Source organism: Cricetulus griseus (assembly GCF_003668045.3).
Source record: "Cricetulus griseus strain 17A/GY chromosome 1 unlocalized genomic scaffold, alternate assembly CriGri-PICRH-1.0 chr1_1, whole genome shotgun sequence".
NCBI lineage: Eukaryota > Metazoa > Chordata > Mammalia > Rodentia > Cricetidae > Cricetulus > Cricetulus griseus.
This window is the reverse complement of record NW_023276807.1, coordinates 199,591,276-199,616,757: the sequence shown is the minus strand read 5'-3', so window position 1 is coordinate 199,616,757 and position 25,482 is coordinate 199,591,276. Positions and strand designations below refer to the sequence as shown.

The following is a 25,482-nucleotide window of genomic DNA, read 5'->3' as shown; positions in this document are numbered from 1 at the left end:
GACAAAAAGGAAATATTTTTAGAGTAAAAATAAAAATTAATCTATGTGGGTATATTGAGATAATTGTGTAAAAAGAGACTGAATGAGTTTCAAAATGAATTATGTCTTCATTATCTAGTACTTTATAATTAACTGTTCTATTTTTTTTCCAGGAAGCTGCCACTTTTGCTCGAGAGCAAGGCTTTGAGGTGAGTTAACCCACAATTGCACACTAAACAGATCCTAAAGGTTTTTTCTAGCTGATAATGAAGTTCTTTTGGACAGTGATTGATGTGCTATTATACTCTCAGAGCCTCACTGCAGTTGCCATGGAAACTTGGCAGTCGTCATGGTTTCTTTGTTCTGCCAGCACAGTGTTATGACGCACTCTGCTAGGTCTGCACCCAACATCGCCTACAGATGTTATTTATTGAATTTTGAAAAGCCTCTTGGGAAGCCAAGAGGTTGGGCACAGTTTCAAGCTGCCTCTGCAGATATGGGGCCTGTCAGTTTGTTCAGTTAAAAAGCTACCTCATTAGCTGCATTACATTTCCTAAGAATTCAGTGCTGAAGCAGTGGTTGAGCAAGACAGAATTGTGAGCTATAATGTCACTTAAATAAGTTCAACCCTATCACATGTAGATTATCATTATGCAAATTAATTTTCAAAGGTTGTACTTAACAGTCGTTAGAGACTGATTAATTTAAATCCTGCTTATGAACTTCCTGTTTGAAACTTGTCTCCCTCTCATCTTTTTTAAAATGACATAGAGTATTTTTATTTTTCTGAAAAAAAAATATTGATAATTGGCCTCAATTTTCTGGTCTTGATTCTGTTTTCCTAATAGAAGGATAATCTTGTCAAGATTCAAAACTCCATGTGGTTGTTGTTGGCAAAATCAAGATAGTCAAGACCATGTTTTTGTCTGCATAATATCTATCTTCTAATTGACTGTTAGAAAACACTAACTTCAGTATGAACCCAGGTTAATTGACAGATAATTAACTTGAATTTATGAGTCTTATGGCTGATATTGAGCCTGAACTGTCAGATACTCTGTTTTATATATCAACTTGCAATATTCTATAGTAACTTCTTAAAATTAATACTTATTTATTTATTAGTAGGACACATGCCTGCCACAGAGTATGTGTTGAACTCTAAGGAGAACTTGCTGGAGTCAGCTCTGTTCTTTCACCATGTGGGGCTGGGGATTGAACTCTGCCCTGGGGATTGAACTCTGGTCATCCAGTTTGGCAGCAAGCACCTTTACTGGATGATCCATCTCACCCATCTAATGAGAAATTTAATGTGACTGGAACTGAGATTTAGGAACTCCATCCTTAATTGCATACTCAGTATTGTCTGCCATGTACAGAAGCTGAGAGCATTGATTGAACAATACTAGTAAGCTTTAAGCTCCTTAAAGAAAGTTGAATTTGTGATACAACTACTATTTAAATTACTAAAAGCAGATTCGTCGTTAAGGATCAAAATAACACACATGAGTAGTGTCTGTGTCATCGAATGTAACAAACCGGAACAACTCCTCTTCATAGAGGAAAATGAGCATGCTTCTAAGAATTCTCTCTAAATCATTTGAAAGCAGAAGGAAATTACATAATAGCTGACTTCGCAGAAGTTTGAAATGTTATTTTGCCATATTTTAGTCATTGTAGAAGTAAGTTGTGTAGAAAAGGATTTGCAGGTTGCTCCTTTTGTCTAATTTGTTTTATTATTTAATTTCCAAAGCTGACAGCTGTTGTAAGACCAGATATAATCAGGAGAGATTGGAGCTTATAATATGGGGCCACCAAAATGCCTCGGTGGATAAAGGCACCTGGAGCCAAGTCCAAGTTCTTCAATTCAATTACCATGACCTCTGACCTCCACACTAGAACTGTGAGACATATGTGGACACATACATTAAATTAATATAATTTTTATATGAGCTAGAGAGATAGCACTCATGTACACACACACAAATTTTTAAAAAAAAATGTTTTGATTGTGAGAATATATATAAATGTCATTTTTAAAGTTTTACTGCCAGGCATGGTTGGGTGCACTCCTTTAATCCCTGTACTCCAGAGGCAGAGGCAAGCAGATCTCTGCAAGTTTGAAGTCTGCCAGGGCTACATAGTGACAACTCTATCTCAAATCACAAATAAAGTTTTACCTATGCTAAGTTTTTTTTCTAAAAACTAATATTCTCAAATACTACAAATCAAAATGTTTCATAGATAAGAGGTTTTAAAATATAAATGTGTGTACCTGTCAGTTGGCTGTGTTATCATTAAACAATAATGTTTGGATTCTGTGATTAATTTTGAAGATACTTAGACATTTAACATCTGTAGAGCAAACTATCTCCATTCTGTAGTGTTTGTGTGGTATTTGTTTGGTTAAGTAAGCCTAGTACAGATTTTATTCTTTCCTTGAGCTCTTTGCTCTGCATATACCTGGTTTACATTCAATCTTAGCAACAAACTACATTCTCTATTCCTGCTAACCAGCACTATATTAACCTTTCATTAGTTCCTATTTACTGATTTAGAAATTGTTTCACTTTGTCATAAGTCTGCCATGATGGATTAGAACATATAAGCAAAGTGATGATTATTATAATCACATACCCTATTACCTCCTGACATACCACAACAGCTCTGCAGTAATGTTGAAAGTGGTGTGTTAGATTCAATAAAGCACATAGTGTCTTGCTATGCCCCTGCCTGGAGTCCCAAAAATCATTAGAAGCATTACAGAATATATATAGAAGCCATGAATAGAATAGCCTCAAGTCAGCATTGTTAATAAAAATACAGTCCATGTGTGGAATGCTGTCTGAGAAATCCAATGATTTTGTAATGTCATTAAAGTTTTCTTAGTTCATTAGAGAAAAACATGAAAGTGTAGGTGCAGAGTGTGATACTCTTGAATAAAGCAACAGTAAATCACTTTATCTTTACAGTTTTCTGTCTATGGAATTGTTCTGATGTTCTCAAATCTAGTGTAACAAACTAAACAAAAATCTGTATTTTACTACTTTCAACCTTAATATTGGCTCTGAATTTGGACCAAGTCTAAAAAAGAGGGGAAAAAAGTGGAGTAATTGAAAGAAAGGAATAGTGAGCATCCTTCCTTCCTACCAGTACCGCTGCCCTCCCTTATTTTCTGTTATTAATCCCAGTCCTTTCCCAGAACCACTGAGTGTTGCCATTGGTGATCTGACTGCTGACAGTTCAGCCCAACACCTAAAAATAACCTGTGTTTATTCATCAGGAAAGACCCTCAGCAGCATTGTTTATGACGCCCTGGTGGGTTTCTCTGCAAATTCTAGATAATCTTTAATTTTTTTTAAACATCTTTAATCTTTAAAATGAATTGGGCTTTTTTTTTTTTTTTAACTGAGAAGCAGCAGCTCAGGAGGGCACTGGAGAAGGAGATAAAAGCTGGAGCTAGGCAGAGCACAAGGTAGGCTCTTTCTATATAGGTGCTAGAAAATTGCATAGTGCCCAATTTAAATGACAGACCTGCTAAGAATTTAAAATGACAATTCTTGGTAAAGAGTTCTGTGAGGCCTTTTATTATTCTGGAAAAACAGCTCAGAGTGCAGTGTATTAAATCTTCCTTACCTTGAGCTGAACTAGATAAAGGTTTGCATTTTTAGAACCTAAATAAAAACAAGGTATTTAAATATATGCTTCATTATGAAGCCTTTTAAAAACTTTCGTAAATTTATATAAATTAAATAAAATGAAGAATATACCTTTAAAACCTGAATTTAGTTATTCTCTATATATGTGCAAAACTCTGAAAGGAATTCAAACCTATTGAGTCATTTATTCAACACTACTCCAAGCAAAAAATTTCCTTTTCTTGTAGATGTCTAAGATAGAATGCTCTGTCTATTGAGGGAACAAGGTGATCTCGTCCCCTTTCCTTCTTCCCTCTACCTCTGACAACCCAAAACATTTGGAATTACAGTCTTTCTCTGACCAGTGAGGACTCAACCATCTTGCAACACTGAATGACCAAGTCTAGAATTGTATGAACCAATGGCCATACTTGGCTACTCAAGCTAAGGTTGTTTAAGACTAAATAAAATTTAATTTAAATTTAGATTTTAAAAAAATCTAGGTAGTACTAACCACCCTGAATGTTGAGGCAAGAAGATTGCTTGAGCCCATGGATGTGAGACTAGTCTATACAACATAGTGAAATTCTGTCTCAAACAGTAAAATAAAATGCAGTCTTTGTTGGCCTATACACATTTCTAGACCTCCATAGCCTGCGTGCATGGTGATTACTTCACTAGACAGTACAGATACTGAACATATACAGCATCTCAAAAAGTCCCATTAATCAGCACTAAGAAGAAATCGCCAAAACATATTCAGAGAGTATTGGTTCCCAAAGAATTATCTAAAGTGATTCTTAGGTTCCTGTGTTCTTTACAATTTTTGGGTTATAGTGAACTGTCACAATTTCTGAAAGTAAAATGTAAGTCAGGTCCTGCTTGCTAGGACAGTATGCCTATGCTTTCTGAAATGTCTGGGCCCCAAAGAGGACAACTTTTAAAACAAATTAGGAAAAACAGATCATATATTTTTCTAATGCTATTCATCCAACATTTCGTTAAAGTATTTACTAAGCACTTCCAATGTGCTTGATGCTACCAACAAACAAGAAAAAGAAATAACCAGAGTTTGATTCCTCAGAACCAGGAATAGGTGGAAAGAAAGAACCAGTTCTGCAGAGCTGTCCTCTGAGCCTCCAAACATTTGCTGTAGCAGACATGTGCCCCTCCCAATAATAATAATTTTCTATAAAAGGAAAAGAAAGTTACAATCTTACAAATAGAGCTGTCTGACAATGGGGGGGGGGGGCAGTTAAGCATTCAAACAAGGAGACACATTTCAAACATAGGAAACAAGAGTAGAAAGGCCTCCCAACAGAGAGAATATCATGTACTGCACACTCCACAAGCCATTGTCTCTGGGTTGGGTTGAGTGAGGACAGTATCCCGAGACCTGACTGGCAATTGAACACCATAATCTTACACACTTTCTGTTGAGAAGACAAAACACAAAACAGTATAATTAAGTGAGCAGTGTGTGGGTACGACACAGCTGGGACAGAGTGGGACACGATGTTTGAATATTGTATCACCTGTTAGGTGAAAGTGGCATGAATTTAAAAAGAAAAAAAAAAAAAGCCACTGGGCATCGGTAGCGTACATCTTTAATCTCAGCACTTGGGAGGCAGAGGCAGGTGGATCTCTGTGAATTAAAGGCCAGCCTGGTCTACAGAGAGAATTCCAGGACAACCTCCAAAAGCTACAGAGAAACTCTGTCTCAAAAATCCAATAAATAAATAAATAAATAAATAAATAAATAAATAAATAAGTAAATGGAAAAAAAGCATTGTTCACTCATTTTTGGGTGGCACATGCTGAACTGCAAGTATGAATTCCAGAGGACAACATGTGGAAGTCTGTTCTCTCCTTCCATAAAATGCCCCAGGGATCAAACACAGGTCATCAGACTTGTTAGCAAGTATCTTTACCCGCCAAACCATTTTGCTGGCCCAAGAATATAGACTTTAATTTAGAAGATGATAAAACCAAAATTTTACATTTAAAAAAAAATGTTTCAGTTTGTAAAATCTTTTCCAGTGTCTCCCTGATGCATTTAAGATGAAATCCAGGTCATATGACCTGTTCCAATTCACACAGTTCATTCGTACGCCAGCATAATCAGAGATTAACTCTCCAAGTCTGGTATTCTTTATTACAAACCACATTTTTTTCCTCTGTCATGTTCTAGCATGTTGGAAGAAAAGTTGAAGTTCAGAATGGCCTTGAAGAATGGGGAATGTCTAGACATTTAAACATTGAAGTTTATGGTGTAAAATACAACTAAGAAAACCACATTTAAATAAAGATCAGAATTAATTTATGAATGTGCAGAAAAATGACTGAGGAGGAGCAGTCTATACTTTTGTGATAATAGCAAAAGGCACATTACAGGGTTCACAGAAACATCTGTGGGTGGCCTGGAAGCAGTGGTTGTGAACACTGTGATTCCCAAAGGCAGATTTTGGGGTGGGCATCCTGGTTGCAATACTTTTAATAATCTTAGCCAACATACTTAATGTCTGTGAGTCAGTTTCTTCATCTGCAGGATGAGATATACTAATAGACCTACTGCCTGGGGTAGAAGAGGCCCAGGGAATATTTTAGAGATATGTGCATGGCCAGTAAGAGGAAATTATGGTATCTGCTATATAGAGAAATTAAATTTAGGAACCACTTTAGAACCCTGTTCAACTCTGTGAAGTTTTGTCTCTTGCCCCCACTCCCTTGTTATCTTTTTCCTCCTTATTAGTACTATACTTGAGTTTTCAGCATTCAGTATTTTCGAGGCCCTTTCTAGGGATTATTGGAGCATCTTATGGAATTGAAAATTTTAGGCAGAACTAAAATAAGAGTCCATTAAGAGGGATAAAAATAGAAATGTGTCAGGCGTTGTTGGCACATGCCTTTAATCCTAGCACTCGGGAGGCAGAGGCAGGTGGATCTCTGTGAGTTTGAGGCCAGTCTGGTCTCCAGAGCAAGTGCCAGGATAGGCTCCAAAGCTACACAGAGAAACCCTGTCTCAAAAACCAAAAAAAAAAAAAAAAAAAAAAAAAAAAAAAAAAAAAAAAATAGAAATGCATTAGCATACAGTAAATGCACTAAGCTCTTTCAGCTTACTTTATCTGCTTTCATCTCCACAACTTACTTTGTTTTTTGTTTATTTTTTATTTTAAGTGTGTAGTACTTGGACTGTATGTATCTTTGTGCACCACATGTGTGCCTACTGTCTGCAGAGGCAAGAGAACTTTGGATCCCCTAGAACTGGAGGTACAGGCAGTTGTGAGTAGTTCCTGAATCCTCTGCAATACCCCTGGGCTAACTTTCCAGCCCTGCCTTCTTTCTCTTTTGAAACGGGCACATTCCTGGTAGCACAGGCTAGCTTGAAATTTACTATGGATCCAAACTGACCTAGAATTCACAATGGTCCTCTTTGCTCACCCTCCTGTGTTCTGAGATTACAGGAGTCATCATGGGACAGCAGCTATTTTAATTCTTTTAAGATAAGGTCTTGCTGTATAGCCCTGGCTGTCCTCAAACTCAGGGCCCTTCTGACTTGTTTTTCCCTGGTGCTGGAATCAAGACATATACCATCCTGCCTAGCTTCACCTTTTCATGATAAAATAGTTTTACAAAATTGCAAAAACAGAACAGAATCCCCATATACATTTCACCTACCTTCCCCTATTGTTAACATCTTTTTTCTTTTGTAATTTATGTGCATTGGGTGTCAGTACCCTGGAACTGGAGTTACAGACAGTTGTGAGCTGCCATGTGGTGCTGGGAATTGAACCCAGGTCCTTTGGGAAGAATAGCCAGTGCTTTCAACTGCTGAATTATCTCACCAGCCCTACTGTTAACATCTTAAATAACCAAAGTTTAATAGCTAAAATCAGAAAATTAATATATATCCAGTGCAAAACAAAAACAGGATATATTTTGATCTTGTTAGTGATTCCTCTTGTTTTCCTTTGTTTTGTGTGGGGGTATTCATACATGCATATAGAAATCAGAGAATACTTTGGGGATTCCTTTCTTTCTACCTTGTGGGGGTCCTGAAGATTGAGCTCACTAGGCTTGGCAACAAGCATCCTTAGCTGCTGAGCCGTCTCTCCAGATGGTTTTTCCTTTTTATGTTCCAGAATCTAATGTAGGATCCCACATTACATTTGTATCATGGGTTGTTTGCAGCTTCCAGTCCATGGCAGTTTTTCAGTCTTTCCTCATTGCCCATGACCTCGATGCTTAGGAAGTCCTGGTCATTCATTCTGTAGGATCTCTCTCTCTCTCTCTCTCTCTCTCTCTCTCTCTCTCTCTCTCTCTCTCTCTCTCTCTCTCTCTCTGAGTGTGTCTGGTGTTTTCTTGTGAGTGGGTTGACGTACATTTTTAACAGGAAAACCACAGAAGTGATGTGCCCTCCTCAGAGTATCATATCAGGGAGGTTAAATGATGTCACAAACTCTTATTGCTGGTGATGTTAACCTTGATCACTGGGCTAAGGTGGTATCGATCGATTTATCCTCTATAACTTACTCCTTTCTATTGCAGTGGATAAATAGTCTAAAGGAGATTCTTTGGGACTACAGAGATATCCACTTTTGTCCAGGAAATTTAGTAGCAATTGATTATTAGCTCAGGTGGTGTTTGTCAATTCTCTCCATTATAAGATTACTGATTTTTCCTTTTATGTAAGTATCATAAAGGGAGATTTGGTGCTGGGGATTGAGCCCAGGACTTTGCACATGCTCAACCTGAACTCTACCACTGAGTTTTACCCCCAGCCCCAGTATCTGTTACTTGAGTATTTTCTCGGTCCTGTCAGTAAATGGAGCCTTAGAGATGTTTACAAAGCTAAGTCTAGGTTTGCTGTATTCTAAAGCTCTTTGTAATTGCAGCCTTCTATTAAGATACATGATCTTACCTGTGAGGGAAAAGGACCCAAGGAGATGAAGAGGGGGAATACTGTGGATTTACAATCTATAGTGTTGTGAAGATAAAAAAAATTGCGGTTTTGAAAAAGGATTTACACTACATGAAAAGCATTTCTTGCAAGCAAGTGGTTGCTCCTGAGTACATAGTAAAATATTTGGATTAGGTACATACTAACAGTGATCCTAGAGTGAGCAATAAAAAGATTTGGTGTAAACTGCGGATGTGAGTACAATAAGAATAAAGGTTACATCAATCCAGAAAAGTTTCTGGCTTGTATTTGAAAAGTTTGTTTCAATCTTGAATTGCCACTTTTATAAGATTAAATTTGAGAGGTAAGTTTTTTTTTTTCATTGAATTGCCAAACTATGACAGTAAACTATTTTCCCAAGGAGTTGGTAAAAAGAAATCATGCAATCTTACCATTAATTTGTTCTCAGTGGTTTAGAGCACTGACTGCTCTTCAAGGGGACTTGGGTTCTATTCCCAGCACCCACAGGCAGTTCACAACTGTCTGTAACTCCCAAGATCTGACACACTCACACAAACACACATGCAGACAAAACACCATTGCACATAAAATAAAAATAAATAAAATTTTTAAAAATTATTCTTTACAGTATTTTGGAAACTTGATTTGTTTAAAAAAAAATAAGAAATAGGCCAGGCAGTGGTGGCACACACTTTTAATCCCAGCACTCAGGAGGCAGAGGCAGGTGGATCTCTGTGAGGTTGAGGTCAGCCTGGTCTACAGAGTGAGTTCCAAGACAGGCTTGAAAGCTACACAGAGAAACCCTGTCTCAAAAAAATTATAATAATAGTCATAATAATAATAACAATAAATAAAATTTAAAATTTACTTGTGTCCAGTAGCATGTATCTGGAGTCTCAGCTACTCTAAAGGCTTAAATAGATGACAACTGAAATCTAAGGAATTTGGGACTAGCTTGGGCATGTACGAAGAAACTCAACTCAAAAAATGGAAAAAATGAGGCAAGGTGACTCAGTGGGCAATACTGCCAAGCCTGCCAGCCTGAGTCTGATGTCCAGAACCTGCATGTAGGAAAGAACTGACTCCTTCAAGCTGTCCCCTGGCCTCCACATTCACACAAGTAAAATAAACAAATATTTTAATTGATTTTTAAAAAGTGCATCTAGTTCATAAGACTCTGCTCCCAATTTACTAGACTCTACCTTTTATTACATATGAGCTATATGTAATCATAAAAATCTTTTAGTAGGAAAAGTATATTTGTAGAATAGAGATTGACTTAATGAGTCATTCTAATTAAATATGCATTATTTATCAGTGAAAACCTTGTTATTGTATGGCATTTTGGGTCTTTTCAGATGTTATTGTTTCTGATTATCTCCAAAAAATTTAAGGGATTTCTTGTTTTTCTTTTTCTTTTTGGTGGGGGTTGGGAATGGGAATAAAAACTTTATTATAGTACAAGGATAGATAGAAATGGCTGGAAAGTATAAATGTAGCAACCAGTCACTGCTCTGATTAACATCATATGCCCATTGTGGTAGCTGTGAATGAGCCACCAGTTCTGCCCTTCTGCATCATGATTTCCCAGTGCCACCCTTCAATACTTATTTTCTTATCAGAGATGAGGCTTGTTCTCCTTTAAAATAAGTGCCGAAAGTGAGCTAACCCAGGCTAGTATCAAAGAAGTGAACAAGCCCAGGCCAGTGTCAAAGTGAGCTAATCCAGGCCCAATGTCAAAGCGAGCAAGCCCAAGCTGGTGTCAAACTCATTACTTTACTGCTTTCATTTCCCAAGCACTACGATTACAGGCTTATGCCACCATGCCTGCCTGTCGGGCTTTCTTAAATATCAGTGTTTTTGTGTTGCTTGTAACTGTTATAAGCTATGATGACTCCTGCTTTGCTTACCTAAACCTCTGTCTTTGTATATGATTTTTTTCCATCCTATGTATCCTTCATTTAGAGAGTTAAACATTTCTTCTTTGGCTTGTGTCTCTTTCTTCTTAAACATGTGAAGCTTTGCACAGTGATCAGGCAAACTGCCTAAACTGTCCCGTCCATGGCCAGCATTAGTAGTAGTTCAAATGAAGCCCTGGATTTTCTCTTAAGACAGCTGAGAAGGTGAACAGGGATGTAGTTCAGTCAGTATAGAGTTTGCTTAGAATGAGTGAGGCCATGGGCTCCATCCCAGCACCACATAAACTGGGCACAGTAGTACAGATCTGCAATCCAAGCAGTCACCTGAGAGGTGAAGATGGGAGAATGGGAGTTCAAACCCACTTTGACTATATAGAGAATTTGAGATCACCCTAAGTACATGAAACCCTGTCTCAAAAATGCATATTTAATTAATTGATAATAAAAATGGTTGAAAACATGACTTTTAAAACTAATGCCTCTTTTTTTTTTATTTCATCTTTCCTTCTTTGCTTTGTCTTCCTTTCTCCTCCTGCCTTCCTCTCTGTCTGTCTCTCTTAGAGAGTCCAAACTGGCCTTGAACTTGCTGTCATGCCTCAACTTCCAGAGTGCTAGTATTACAAATATAGGTCTCCAAACCTGACTCAGTCATTTGTCTTTCAAGTTAAAATGTTTATCATATAAAGTTTCATATCTGTATGATATGAAAAATGGCATCAAAGCCAGGCATGGTGGCACATGACTTGAATCCCAGTACTTTGGATGCAGAGACAGGTGAGTTGGAGGCCAGCTTGATATACATAAGTAAGTTACAGGATATCCAGGGCTACATGGAGGGACCCTGTCTAGGAGGAGAGGGAGGGAGAGTGAAAGAGGAAGAGGAGGAAGATCAAGGTGTTGAGAAATAACTTGTTTTGGCTTTTTTGGTTGGTTGGTTGGTTGGTTGGTTGGTTTGGCTTTTTTGATGGTGGTGGTTTTTGGGTATGTGTGTGTTGTGTTGTGTTGTGTTGTGTTGTGTTGTGTTGTGTTGTTTGAGACAGAGTTTCTCTATGTAGTCCCAGCTATTCTAGAACTCCCTCTACAGACCAGACTGACCTCAGACTCAAATATGTCTGCCTCTGTCTCCCAAGTGCATACACTGGCTAGCTTGTAATTTTGTAACTCTTTCTTTTCTTTTTCTTCGTTTCTTGTTTTGTTTTGTTTGTGTAGTTCTGGCTGGCCTGGAACTCCCTGTGTAGAACAGAATAGCTTTACCACACCAATCCTCCTGCCTCTGCCTTCCCCGTGCAAGAATTACAGGCATGTACTACCATGCAGGCTTAACTGCCTTTTCTTTCTTTTGTAAATAAAAAAATTATTTTATTGTAATAAACTCATAAAAAACATCATGAAGCTACATTAATGTAGCCTTTCAAACAAACACTTTCCCTGGGCGAAAACTCTACATCTCAGGGGACCCTTGTGCTGTTAGAAGAGCGATTCTGAAGCTGTGGAGCTTCTCTGGGGGATTTTTTTGCACTTAGCTACTACAAAAGAAAAAGAAAAACAAATGGCCTGATCAACAAAGGGTACTGGGAATACAGGATATTCACCTACAAGAGAATGAAATTAGGTTCATATCTTTCTCCTTGGACAAACATTGATTCAAAATAGATCAGAGACCTGTGAAAACTGAAATTTCTAGATGAAAATACAGAAAGTGTATAGACAGTTTTCAACATAAAAAACACAAATGGCCAATAATTATTTTTAAAGGTGTTCACTCCAGAATGGCTATCATCAAGAAATCTGACAGCAAATGTTGGCAAGGATATAGAAAAAGAACCCTTATTCACTGCTGGTGGGGGTGGAATTTAGTACACACATGCTTATCAACTTGGAGGTTTCTCAAAAAAATTAAAAATAAAACTACCATATGACCCAGCTATTCCACTCTTGGGTATATTCTCAGAAAACTCCATACCTTATCATAGAGATAGTTGCAACTCCATGTCTATTGTTGCTTAATTTGCAAGGAAATGTTACCAGGCTTCCTGTCTTTCAACAGATCGATGGATAATGAAAATCTGGTAAATATTTAAAATATTTTTCAGCTCTAAATGAAAATAGAAATGTTAAAATTAGCAGGAAAAGTGATGGGCTTAGAGCAAATTCACACAATCTAGAAAGAAAAAAAATGGATGTTTTCCCTTATATGCTGATTCTAGCCAGCAGTGAGTATAAATATATATAAAAAGTAAACAAATCTGTATGTTAGTATAGTAGAGCATTTAGAAGAAAAAGCACAAAAGGACAATATTAGGTGATGAGAAGGACAATGAAGTCAGATTTCTGACCATGAGACATGAAGGATGTACAGCTACTCGATTCTCTACTTTAATTCTGTCATATTTTTCTAAATGCCCTTTCTTATGGAAAATTAAGTCTTTAGAGTTAAGTAGCATAACCATTTCTTTTTTTCTCAATCAGATCTTTGAAAAATTGACATTATCTCAATTTTATTATTTCCCATGTCACCATAATTATATTCTGTAAACATCTAATGTAACAAAGAAAAATTTAGAAAAGAAAGACTCCCTTCACTTGGGCATAGTGACTCACACTTATATTTCCAGCCTGTGTTGACAGATACAGGAAAATTACAAGCTTCAGGCCAGCCTGGGCTACACAGGAGGATTCTGCCTCAAAAATGATGAATAATTCTTTAAAACCTCTGTAATTGGATATTTGACTTAATATTTATTTGCTGGTGATAAGGACTTCTTATGGTGGTGGGGACTTCCTGGGACTTTGTGCTAGCCAAGCAGTTGCTCTACCAAGTGGCAGCATGCCCACCCAAAAACACTCTACTGAGGTACAGAAGATTTAAAATATTTTGGGTTTGTTTTTGTGCTAGGAACTGAACCTGGTTCTTTTGGTAAGTCAGACAAAATGTTTAAAGTATATCATGATTATGTATGTTGTGTGTTAGTCATTATCTTTCAGAGTTAACATACTTGCACATTTATAGATTAAATTATAAAGCAAACCTTTGCTTTGAAATAAAATGCATGGCAGGTATTGAAAGTGAAGACGAAATAAAGTCCATCATAAATGTGAAGTTTGGGAAGACTCATGAGAGGAGCTTGTGTGCTGTTCTCTGTATGATTAAAAATTTCTTTTCAAATGTTCCCTGGTAGATACTCAGGTGCCATCAGAAGCAAAAGTGTTAAAATGTTAATAAAATTTGCCCTTACTCTACTGATTATGAATTTTTTCACTCTATTAATAGACTAAAGACATTAAAGAGATAGCCAAAAAGGCACAGGCTCTTGCAAAGGTGAACTCGAAGAGGCCGAGGACCGTGGTCTTCACACAAGGGAGAGACGACACTGTAGTGGCTACAGGTACTGTTGGAACTATGTGAAAAATCCAGTGCTAAGGAGATTAATCATGACAAATTCTATAGTCTTTCTATCACGTGTCTTTTACAGTTTAACTATATTCCTCTCCTTTCAAGATTACAATTTACGTTTATTGATGTAGCTTGTTTACTTTTAAAGTTTGGGGGGATTTTTTTAGCCCAGAAATATCTTTCTTTTCAAACATAATACGTTTTACATATAAACATTTATTCAGTTATGAGCAAGTAAAGTCCAAAATGTTTCTTCTGATTTTCTTTCCTGTCATTATTAATTTGTCTTGTTTTTGCAATAGTAGGAATTTATTATTTTTATTTTTTGAAGCAGTCTCTCTGTATTCCTGGCTGTCCTGGATCTCACTATGTACATGAAGCTAGCCTCCACCTCACAGAGATTCACCCACCCCTATCTCATGCCCAGCCTAATGCTGAAAAGCTTATCTAGGGCCTTATTCATCCTAAGCAAGTGCTCTACCATTGAGTTTTATCCCCAGCCATTGATTTTATATAACTTTTTAAGCTTAAGAGAATGTCTCATTATATACCCTATACTAACCTTCAATTCCTTGTGTAGTCCAGACTGACCTTGAATTTGTAATCCTCCTACCCCAGGTTCCCAAAGAGTCAGGTTGTTGATGATAACCTCAGATTCTCTTTCATGAAGAAAAATCTGGCCAGGCAGTGTTGGCGCATGGCTTTAATTCTAGCACTCTGGAAGCAGAAGCAGGTGGATCTCTGTGAGTTCTAGGCCAGCCTGATCTACAGAATGAGTTCTAGGACAGGCTCCAAAGCTACACAGAGAATGCCTGTCTCAGAAAACAAAAAAGAAAGGAAGGAAGATCTCATGTTTGTTTTTATAGCAATCATAGACATTAAATAGGAATTTCATCTAATGAACAAACATTATTGGCTAAAATAATTAATATTTTCAATATTAGGCTACTGTATTTTATATTTTAGCTAGTATTCAAATAAATATAAGTCTTTTAATTGTGTCTGAATGGTTCATTTAAATCCAAATGGTTAGTTAATGATTTTTATAAACAGTAATATAATTATTACCAATGTGTTTTTTCAGTACTCAGCTAAACACTAAATATAACATAATATTTAAAGATTTGCAAAATAAAATTTTTATACACTTACATATTAAAATTTAATATACATAAAATGTTGAATATAGTCTAAATATAAAGTATAATTATTCTCATTTGTGGGTAATATTGACTTAAAAGATCAACAAAGCTTGAAGAAAGACATTCTACTGAAAATAAATAATTTTTTTCATTAATTTTTGATACAGGTTCTCATTCTCTAGGCTCTTCTTGTAATCTCTACATACCCAGGCTGGGTTCAAACTTTGGAGCAGTTCTCTTGTCTCAGCCTTCCAAGTGCTGAGATTGCAACTGTGTACCACCACATCTACTAAAGTAACTTTTAAAAATAATTTATTTATTTCTGTGTGCATTGGTGTTTTGCCTCCATGTGTGTCTGTGTGAGGGTATTAGATCTTGGAGTTACAGACAGTTGTTAGCTGCCATGTGGTTGCTGGGAACTGAACCCGGGTCCTCTGAAAGAGCAGTCATTGTTCTTAACTGCTGAGCTATCTCTCCAGCCCCTGTAGTAACTTTTTAACAAAGTGAATATATAAAGCCTGGAAAGGGTCACTGATGAAATTATTGACCGATTTGGGTAAAGAGATACACATAAGAAGTAGTTGAATTAACCTTCTTGTTGTAGACTTGTCAAAAGACATACAAGATTTGCTTCAAAAGAAGTCAGTGGCTGTGTGGTGGTGGCGCACACCTTTAATCTCAGCACTCGGAGGGCAGAGGCAGGCGGGATCTCTGTGAGTTTGAGGCCAGCCTGGTCTTCAAAGAGAGTTCCAGGACAGCCTCCAAAACCTACAGAGAAACCCTGTCTCAAAAAAAAAAAAAAGAAAAAAAAAAGTCAGTGGATAGAAGAGTTAGGTGAAATCCATGAACTAAACTGGTCAGGAGTTTATTATTGAAGTAAAGCATTGGATACAAGGGGAATTATGGTACCATTATACCTATTCATGTATATATCTGAAATTTTCAATGCAGAAAACCATTGAAAAATTAAAAAATGTTAAGTGCCTATCCCAAATAGGTAAATATCATTACTAAACCTTGAATTTAAGAGAAGTTTAAAATAAGGGGGCATTCCAGTCAAGGAGGATCATGTAAGCAAAGACACGGGTAATGTGCAGTCCTTCATTGCTGTGACAGGAAAAGGCATGCTGTTAATTTTCATGAGAGAAAAGAACCCAAGAAAGAGTATCTCTACATGACACAGACAAGATCACTGTCTTCTTATGGTATATGGACCATTCCTGTCTTAAACCATGCCCCCTTCTTATAAGAAATGTAATACTGCCTCCAGATTCATAAAGCTATTGGCATACTCTTTGCGGAAGCATTCTTTTTAAGTCTTCCTATATCCAGAAACATATTTCATACAAGTGTCTTCCTCACTGTCAATTTTTCATGACTTTCTCCAGACTGTTATTTAGCCTTGTAACTGAATTTTTTCTGATCTTACTTTATGCTTTATTAAATCTATTACACCACTCTTAAGAATGCTTATAATCAGGAATTTATTTGAGGCAAGACACTAATCTTGCTGTTCCTACCATATGAAAATGAACTTAGAGGATGCAGTATATTGCAATGCATGATAAATTCAAGATGGATAGAGAATCTGTTCGGTGGTGTCAGCTACAAAAGCAAACATGATAAATGTTAATACAGTTTTGAGCCCTGGGATAAGCTATTCAGTGCACAAGCGTAGTTGAATCTCTGTGCTGTGTTGTTATTCATGGCAGCCAAATAAATGTCAATAATAAAAGAGAATTAAAGATTTTCATTTCCCAGAGGCAGTCCTCTAATACAGCTTGATCTTTCATTTCATTTGTAATTCGTTCTCATGTCAGGATGCAATCATTCGCCAGGCTCTGGATGTCATGTTAAGTCATTTAATAATGATTAAGAACATAAAAATGCTTGGCCTGTGGGGCAATTCACAGAAGAGATGCCAATTTGTTATTGTTTTCCCTCCTTTCCTATTGAATATGGATCAGCCTTTTCCCACCTCCTAGCATTAAAATACTAACAGAAGATAAGGGAAGGAAAGTATCCTTTCATTTACCATGAGTGACATTCCAGAATGGTACAAGACAGTGCTAACACACTTATTAAAACACTAATTAGGACTCATTGTGCCTTAAACCTCACACTGCAGAGTATTTTCAAATGATTACATTGTTAAGTTTAAGGCATTTACCAATAATGTTAGCAAAAATCCATTCCCTTGTCATCTTATTCTAGAGACCTATCTCCTTTTGAGATATAATCTTTACAAACCACTTTTTCTCTGAAAGGCACATGTTGTTGTATACAAATCATCTTGTGGTTTTTGAGTAAATGTAGACCTCCCTTTTTAAAGTATCTTCGACAGTCTGACCCCCACACTATGAGCAATGTTAGGATAGGCATCCTTGGGGAGGTATGTGAGGAAACCAGCAGAAGGGTTTGGAGGAAAGTTGTATTTCTAGAAAATTTTCCCTTAGGTGATATAGCGATTCTGTCTGTTCTCATATCTCACTTTGAAAATCATTCAGTTAAGTAAATGACTAAATGGCCAGGTTTTATGATTTTGTGGAATGATGGAAACAGACTAGCCAGACATCTTCTTCAATAAGTCAAGCCTTAATACATGCCTCTTTTTCCTCACTCAATCAAAATATCAAGGACTAGGGACTGGAGAAATAGCTCAGTGGTTAAGAGTATGTGCTGCTCTTCCAGAGGATCCTAGTTCAATTTCTAGCATCCACATTGGATAGTCACCTGTAACCCCAGCTCCAAGGAATCCAGTGTCCTCTTCTGGCCTCTATAAGTACCCAGTAGCATGTAGCATACATTCACATAGGCACATAAATAAAAATAAAATGCAAAGAATCAGGGGCCTGGAGAGGTGGCTCTGCCCTTAAGAACATAAGCTACTCTATCTGAAGACATGGGTTCAATTCCCAGCACCCACAAGGCAGCTCACAACCATCTAGGAGATCTGATGCCCTCTACTGGCCTCTTGGGTACCTGGCATGCATGTGGTGCACAGACATACCTGTGAGCAAAACACCTATATACATAAAATATTGTAAAAATGTATGAAGATAAATATATAGAACTCATTAACCCTAATGGGCAAACTAGATTAAATTATTTCCACCTTTGAGATACATCTAACAGTGTCCTATGCTATTGCATTATAGGTAAATGGAGTTGTTAAAATTACCTGTCATCCTCCTGAGTCCTTAAGTAAGCTTATTACTTCATTCCTGATTTTCCATGTGCTACAAAAACACTAAGTGCTCTCCATCACTCTATAATGAAGAGTCTATGTGACTTGCAGTCCTAGTAAGCTTAAAACTCAGAAAGCACACACACAAAAAAAAAAAAATATACAGATTCTAGGGTTTAGAATGATGGCTCAACAGTTACAAACACCTGCTATAGGAATTTCGATCCCAAGGAGGTGCCCCCTGATCACCAGTAGCCCCAGTTTTCCAAAAGGGTTGGAAACAGGATGACTGGGGTTTGCTGCTTTCCATCTAGTCAAGAAAATATGGAACATGTGCATTATAATAAGTTGTGCATGTGTGCAAGGCTCATTCCAGCCTTTGCCATTTTCTTATCTATATCTTTCCCTCTTGCCTTGGATTCTGAAATGCATTGCCTACCTGTCCCATCATTAAGTCGTTTACGAATACACTCGTGAGAGCCGGTAGCACATGTTAAGTGTCTGTCATCTGGAATCACTTAAGCTGCTTCTTTATTCCATCCACATTCCTATGGCTACAATATTCATTTGTAAAGCAGGTACTGTCATTGGCTACAATGTATATTCTGTCTTGGTTTCCTTGTATATCCTAGTTATTTTTTTTTCAATTAATAAAATTCATTTGTTGTAATGTCATTCTGGGGATTTAACAAAGATATAGGGTCTTATAACCATTATGGCATTGAAGATTTTCATCTTTCAGTCCCAAATTTGCAAAGGATTGTACCAGTCTCCACTCTCTCAAGTATATGGCACTCTAATGGTCCCACTTCTTTGCTAGCATTTGTTACTATTTATCCTTTTAATTTTAGCCATTCTGGTGAGAGCATGATGGTATCTCAATATGATTTGGCTGGAATTTTCGTGGTATATAATCAGTGTGGCAGAGCAATTTTCATCTGCTTGTTGGCACTTGGGTAACTTCTGGGACATTTCCATTAAAGTCTCTCTCCCATATCGGGTTGTCTTTTCAATTTATAATTTTTTTAGATTACATTGGATAGCATTTGTTTGTGACATGATCTTGCTGTGTAGCCAATACTAGCCTTAAACTTGTAATCCTCCTGCTTCACACCCAGCCAAGTGCTATGATTATAATCATTAATGCTTCTTAAGTCTACTTGGATGTCCAGCACCCAACCCTAACCCTTACCCCATTTAGGAATTTTTCTATATTTCACTAAGTAATTTTTTGTGCCTTTATTCTGTATCTTGGATGTCTCTTTGTGGTTTTATTTCTGTGATAAAACTCTCTGGTAGCTTAGGGGAGGAAAGTGTTTATTTCAGCATACAGGTCATAGTACATCATTGCAGGAAGTCAGGGTAGGAACTTGAAGTAGAAACCATGGAGAACCCATGGCTGCTGGCTTGCTGTCAAGTTCACTCTTAGCTAACTTCCCTATAGAGCCAGGACCATCTGCCTAGGTGGGTCAGACCCTATGACATCATTTAGCAATTGAGAAAATCCCCCGAAGACATGCCCACAAGCTGGCAATACCTCAACTGAGTCTCCCTTCTCAGATGACTCTGGGCTGCATCAGGTTAACAGTTAAAGCTAACTAGGACACAATTCTAGACCACAGATTCTGTAAGTTTGATCTCTTTCAATAATCATGTTCCAAGGGATTTTGTTTGGTTTTGTTTCTTTTGCGGGGGGTGTTGCATTTCAACCATTCCATCTTTGGCTTTGTTTTCTGGAGTGTTGGCAACTTTTGGAATTTGCCTCTGCTGCAGTGGAAAGCTTCCTGTCTGTTGTGAGTCTCTTTGGTGAGCAGCCTTTTCTTGAGGCTCCGTCCCTATTACTGCTCACAGGAGAAAGCAAATAATGGTAATAGAAACAGCACACCAAAAAACCTGAAAAGTAGAAGGATAACAAGTGGTTAGGGATTGCTACTACCAATAGTCATAAAAGAAAAAGTGGAAAAAACTATGTAAACTGAGAAGTGAGAATTAAGAAAGGTAACTAAAACTTAAGTAAAGGAGTAGGCAAGGAAAAATGAAACCTGGCTAAACCAAAGGGGGATAGAGGGAAATTTTAAGATGTGCAAACAAAATTAGGTAAATGAGTATAAAATTGAAAAACATAAAGGGTTTTAAAAGTAAAATTATTACCAAAAGACAATAATTTTTAAAAATGATAAGGAATGAAGAAAGTTAGTTTTTATAAAATAAGCTGAGTGAGTTGTGAGACCATCACAGGATAAGAGCACTTTCTGTCATACCCAACAACCTGAGTTTAACCCGAAAAATCCACTGGTGGGTTTTTTGTGGTTGTTGCTTGCTTACTTGCTTGTTTGCTTAAGAAGACAAAACAAGCTGGGCATTGGTGGTGTACACATTTAATTCCAGCACTCAAGTGGCAGAGACAGGTGGATGTCTGTGAGTTCAAGGTCAGCCTGGTCTATCAGCTAGTTCCAGGACAGCCAGGGACACACACACACACACACACACACACACACACACACACACACACACACACACACACACACACACACACACACACACACACACACACACGAGACAAGCTCTGTCTCCGAGGAGTGGGAGGCAACCACAATGAAGAATTAGAGGGGCTTCTTTCTGAGTCTCCCAGTATTGGAATTGGTCTGAGGCAGGGCTATTTGCTGGATTGTATTGTAGCTCCTCTGTGTCCCAGTTGTTTCTGCTGCTGTCCTGTGCTGGCTGAAGACTGGTTTTCAGTGTTATTCTGTGTTCATTTAGTAACTTACCATCTTTCCTGTCTGCGCCTGATGTCTGTGCTAGCTTGTAAACCTTATAACCCATAGATCAGACAGGTTCCCAGTCTCTCCAGAGCAGAGTGTTTACACACACTATACCCTCACCCTATTTTGTTCATCCAGGGGCAGCAAAATTCCTGGGTGAGAGTGGCAGCCCTTGTCATGTGAAGACTTGAGATAACAGATGGCCTTGAAGGGGAACAAGGGTGTTGGACACTCTGCCTGCCCCCTCGGAGTTTTCAGGCCCTATGCATCATCAGTAAACTATGGGTGAGTGGGGACAAGAGATGTGACTGCCATTTTGGTCATCTCCTCATCCCTACTCAGCCAGTGTTGAAGATTGAGACTGTTGCCTACTTCCTTCTCCATAGTCTTTCTTTTCTCTCCCTGCTTGTAACTCTCCTGTCACCTGCTGCATGGTCACTTGTCTTCAGAAGTAATCTCCACTACCCTGACTCTCTTCACTCAGTTTCATGGAGGAAATGTATCACCTCACCCTGGAACATGGATAGAATCAACATTAAAGAAATGGTCCCACTTCCCAGGACAAATCTTCTCGATTGAATTCTCTATGAAACACTGTTCCTTCTGTGACCCTCATTTTCATAAAGTCTATTATTTCCTCTGGATGTTCTTTAAACTTACTCATTTTAAGGAAGAACGGAGGCTAGAAACGTAGAGAACAAAGGCCCTGGAAGTTGGCATGGACCTGTCACAAAGTTTCTTTATATGTGCTGCTGTTGCATCTCAATGCCCAGTGACTTCTGAAACATAAACTGTAGCCTTGACTTTCTGTGGTATGAGATTGGATTTGCCATTTTATTTCTACCATAAATTAGAGATCATTACAAGGTTGCTGTGAAGGATCAACTTTGCTATTTGTTATGATCAAATCAACAGTATGTTTGCAGTCAGCTAGTCTGGGGTCTGTTAAGCATTTAAACCCTAAGCCTTCATAACAAATCTGTAAATACTGAAGATCTTCAGCCTTAACTCTAGGAACTTTTGGAACTCAGCACATGGGGAAATCAAGATAGGTTTGAAAATGGACTCATGTTTCTCAGTTTCTGTCATAACATTACTTTGTATATTCAAATTTATCTTATTAGATTTTTTAAGGTATAATAATCTGTTGGGGAAAACAGGGAAATCATGTTTTTTAATTTAATTTCTTTTTGAGATCCTATTTAATGTGCATGAGTTTTTGTCTAAATTTATATCTGTGTACCACATACTTGCAATGTTGGCAGAGGCCAAAAGATAATGTTGGATCCTCTGGGACTAGAGTTACAAATATTCTGAGCCTCCACATAGGTGCTGAGAATCAAACCTGGGTCCTCTGGAAAAGCAGCCAGTGCTCTTAATTGCTAGCCCTTTCTCCAGCTCCAAATCATAGATTTTTTTTTTTTTTTTATTGAACAGTTGGCAGTAGTAAGCCTTTGGGTGTCTACTTGTTGGTATTTGAGCATATGAAGCAGACCATGATGGAAGTTGTTAGATTTCTTTGTCAGGTGACAATAAGAGCCCAACTCAGCTTGCTACTTGTTAACTTATCTACAAAGCGTGGCCACATTTGTCACCATTGCCAATCAAGGTATTTGGTCTGAAATTCGTATGCAGCTGGGTCTAACGTATGTTACTGTGTACTAGGGAGTCTCAATTCACCTTTTTGTTTGTTTTGGTTTGGTTTGGTTTTTCGAAACAGGGTTTCTCTGTGTAGCTTTGAAGCCTGTGCTGGAACTCGCTCTGTAGACTAGGCTGGCCTTGAACTCACAGAGATCCACTTCTGTTGGAATTAAAGGCATGTGCCACCACCGCCTGGCTCAATTCAGTTTATAAATGTAGCCAGCTTTTCTTCGATGTTACTCTGTGTTTTACCTAATAGGAAAATAGAAATGGTTATTTACTGTTGGGGTGATAATTTATCTCTTGGTAAATTGTACTAATCATAATTTTGAGTGTCTCTCTCTTGGTTTATTGGTTCAACCCCTTCCCCAAAAAAAGTTATTTAAGTAAGTGGTCCAGAAAGAAGGCATAGTTGTTCGGTTAAATGAAGAAGAAATACACACATGCAAAAGTATATGTCCTTTTCCCCAAGAGTTTTTATTTATATACACAGATAAAATATTCAGTGGTATTTTTAAAAATATCATTGATATTTTACCTAAAACTGTGCTATAGAAATAATGCAAGTATGAATTTATGTCAAACTAGTGATTAGAGACAATATATTAGTACTTTTCAAGTAACATTTGGGGCCAGGATGTATCTCAGCTACTAAAATACCTAGCTAGCACAAAGATAGATAGATAGATAGATAGATAGATAGATAGATAGATAGATAGATAGATAGATAGATAGATGTGTGTGTGTGTGTGTGTGTGTGTGTGTGTGTGTGTGTGTATGTGTGTAATTCTGGTACTGGGGAGGTGAAAGCAGGTGGATCAGGAGTTCCAGCCAGCCCTGTCTACCTACTGAGGCCAATGTGGGTTACAGGTGACACTGTATAGAAAAACAAACAAAAAATAGTGATATTTAAACTGGAATATAATGATACTTTGATACAAATAAGAACTAGAAACAGTAGATGCTTACCTGACATTCATGACATCCTAGGTTCAATACACAGCAAAGCCAAAAAATAAAACACAAACTGGAAACAACCTTATCTTAGAAATTTGGAAAAAAAACAAAACTTGAAAAATACAGATCAAAATCTTTAAAATAGGCATCTTGTTTGACTTAGGAACTTTACTTACAAGAATTAACCCTATAAAGTAATTTAAGCTAAGTTATTATTTTTTGGGTTTTGTGGTGCCACCCAGGTCCTGTTGCCTCTAAGCTCTCGCGCCCCAGCCTCTTACAAGGATATTCATGACAACCAGGATTTTAAATTTTTACCTTTCACCCTGATTTCCATTTTCCTTTTTTAAATTTTGTGTACATAGACACACACATGCCACAGTACATTTGGGGTAGTCAGAAAACAACTTTCGGGAGTCAGTTCTCCATCTACTGTGGGTTCCAGGGATAGAGTGCAGGTATCAGGTGTGTGTAGCAAGTGCTTAGCTGTCTCTCTGACCCACACCAGCATTTTATAGAACCACAGTACAGTGCTCAATTACATACAATTTTGCCAACTTAAAAAGTAAATTCAAATTATTTTAAAACCAGGGAGTTAATATTGATTCATTAGTGTCCTCATTTGGATATTCTAGTTCTCCTACTAATACTCATTTCTGGTCAAGACACATTCTGGCCTTCTATTCTGTACCTAATAAGTGGGCATGTCCTCTTAATGTCTTAGACACTAGAGTCATTCTTCAATATTTGTCTCTTGTCATTTTTACTTCCTTGTTAGATTTTTAATTTTTTTTATTGGTATGTATGTGTGTGTCTGTGTGGGTGTAAGTCTCTTATGTACAGATTTCTACAGAAGCCAGAAGAGGGTGTCAAATCCTCTGGAGCTGGAGTTATAGGTGGTTGTGAGTCACATGATGTTGGTGCTGGGAACTGAACCCAGGTCCTCTAGAAGAGCAAGAAGTGCTTTTAGCTACTGAGCCATTTTTCCAGCCCCATTATGACATTTTTGAATAGTGATCCCAGCTGTTTTGAAGAACATCTCTCAGTTTATGTTTGACTGATTTTTTTTTCCTCATGATTAAATTTAAGTTACATTTTTGGTAAGGATATCACAAAAGTACTATTATGCCCATCTCAGTGCACCATACCAGTGACATGATATTATGTAGACTCCATAGTGGTGATGTTAACTTTGGTTCATTATACTTGTTGAAATTTGTCCCTGCCAGCTTTCTCCACTGTGGTGTTGGTATTTTTATTGCACTAATGAATAAATTGCTCATGAAGAGAGATTTTCCAGTTTGGTATCTTTCTTTTGGTTAATCTTGCAATAATAATCCTTACTTCTATGGTATTGGTCAAATAATGAATTGTTTTTATTATCTCTTATACTTAATTGAGTGGAATTCTACTGTCAGGAAGAACTTTCTCCTATGATTTTTGGTTGTTTGGTTGGGGTTTGATGTTTGAATTGAACCCAAGGTTTTTACATATGGTAAGCATGTGCTCTACTGAGTTAAACCTAGAACCCCTCAAGAACTGTTCACGCAGATATGCTAACAGAAGTCTCACCATGTGTGCATATGTGTATTGATGTTAGTTAGACAGAAAATGGCCCCAAAGGGAATGACACTATTAGGAGGTGTTGCCTTGTTAGAGGAAGTATGTCACTGGGGGGGGGGTCTTTGAGGTCTCTTTTATTCAAGCTTCCCTCAATGTGACGGTCAGTTCACTTCCTGTTGCCTGCAAGATGTAGGACTCTACTGTTATCCCAACACCACATCTGCCTACACGCTGCCGTGCTCCCCATCATGATGATAATGGACTGAACCTCTGAAACTGTAAGAGAACCCCAATTCAGTGTTTTCTTTATAAGAGTTGGCATGGTCATGGTGTCTCTTCACAGCAATAAAAACCCTAAGAAAGACAGTGTGTACTAGAG

The 25,482-nt window shown here is 37.6% G+C and overlaps 1 protein-coding gene across 1 annotated transcript in view; it reads left to right on the top strand.

Moving 5' to 3' along the window:
• Adk (adenosine kinase) overlaps positions 1-25,482 on the top strand; it is a gene marked incomplete at its 3' end in the record, with an annotated part of 398,041 nt that overhangs the window by 315,072 nt on the left and 57,487 nt on the right. Inside the window, 2 exon segments of the mRNA NM_001244850.1 lie at positions 153-188; positions 13,729-13,843. Coding sequence (NP_001231779.1) covers positions 153-188; positions 13,729-13,843 — 151 coding nt within the window.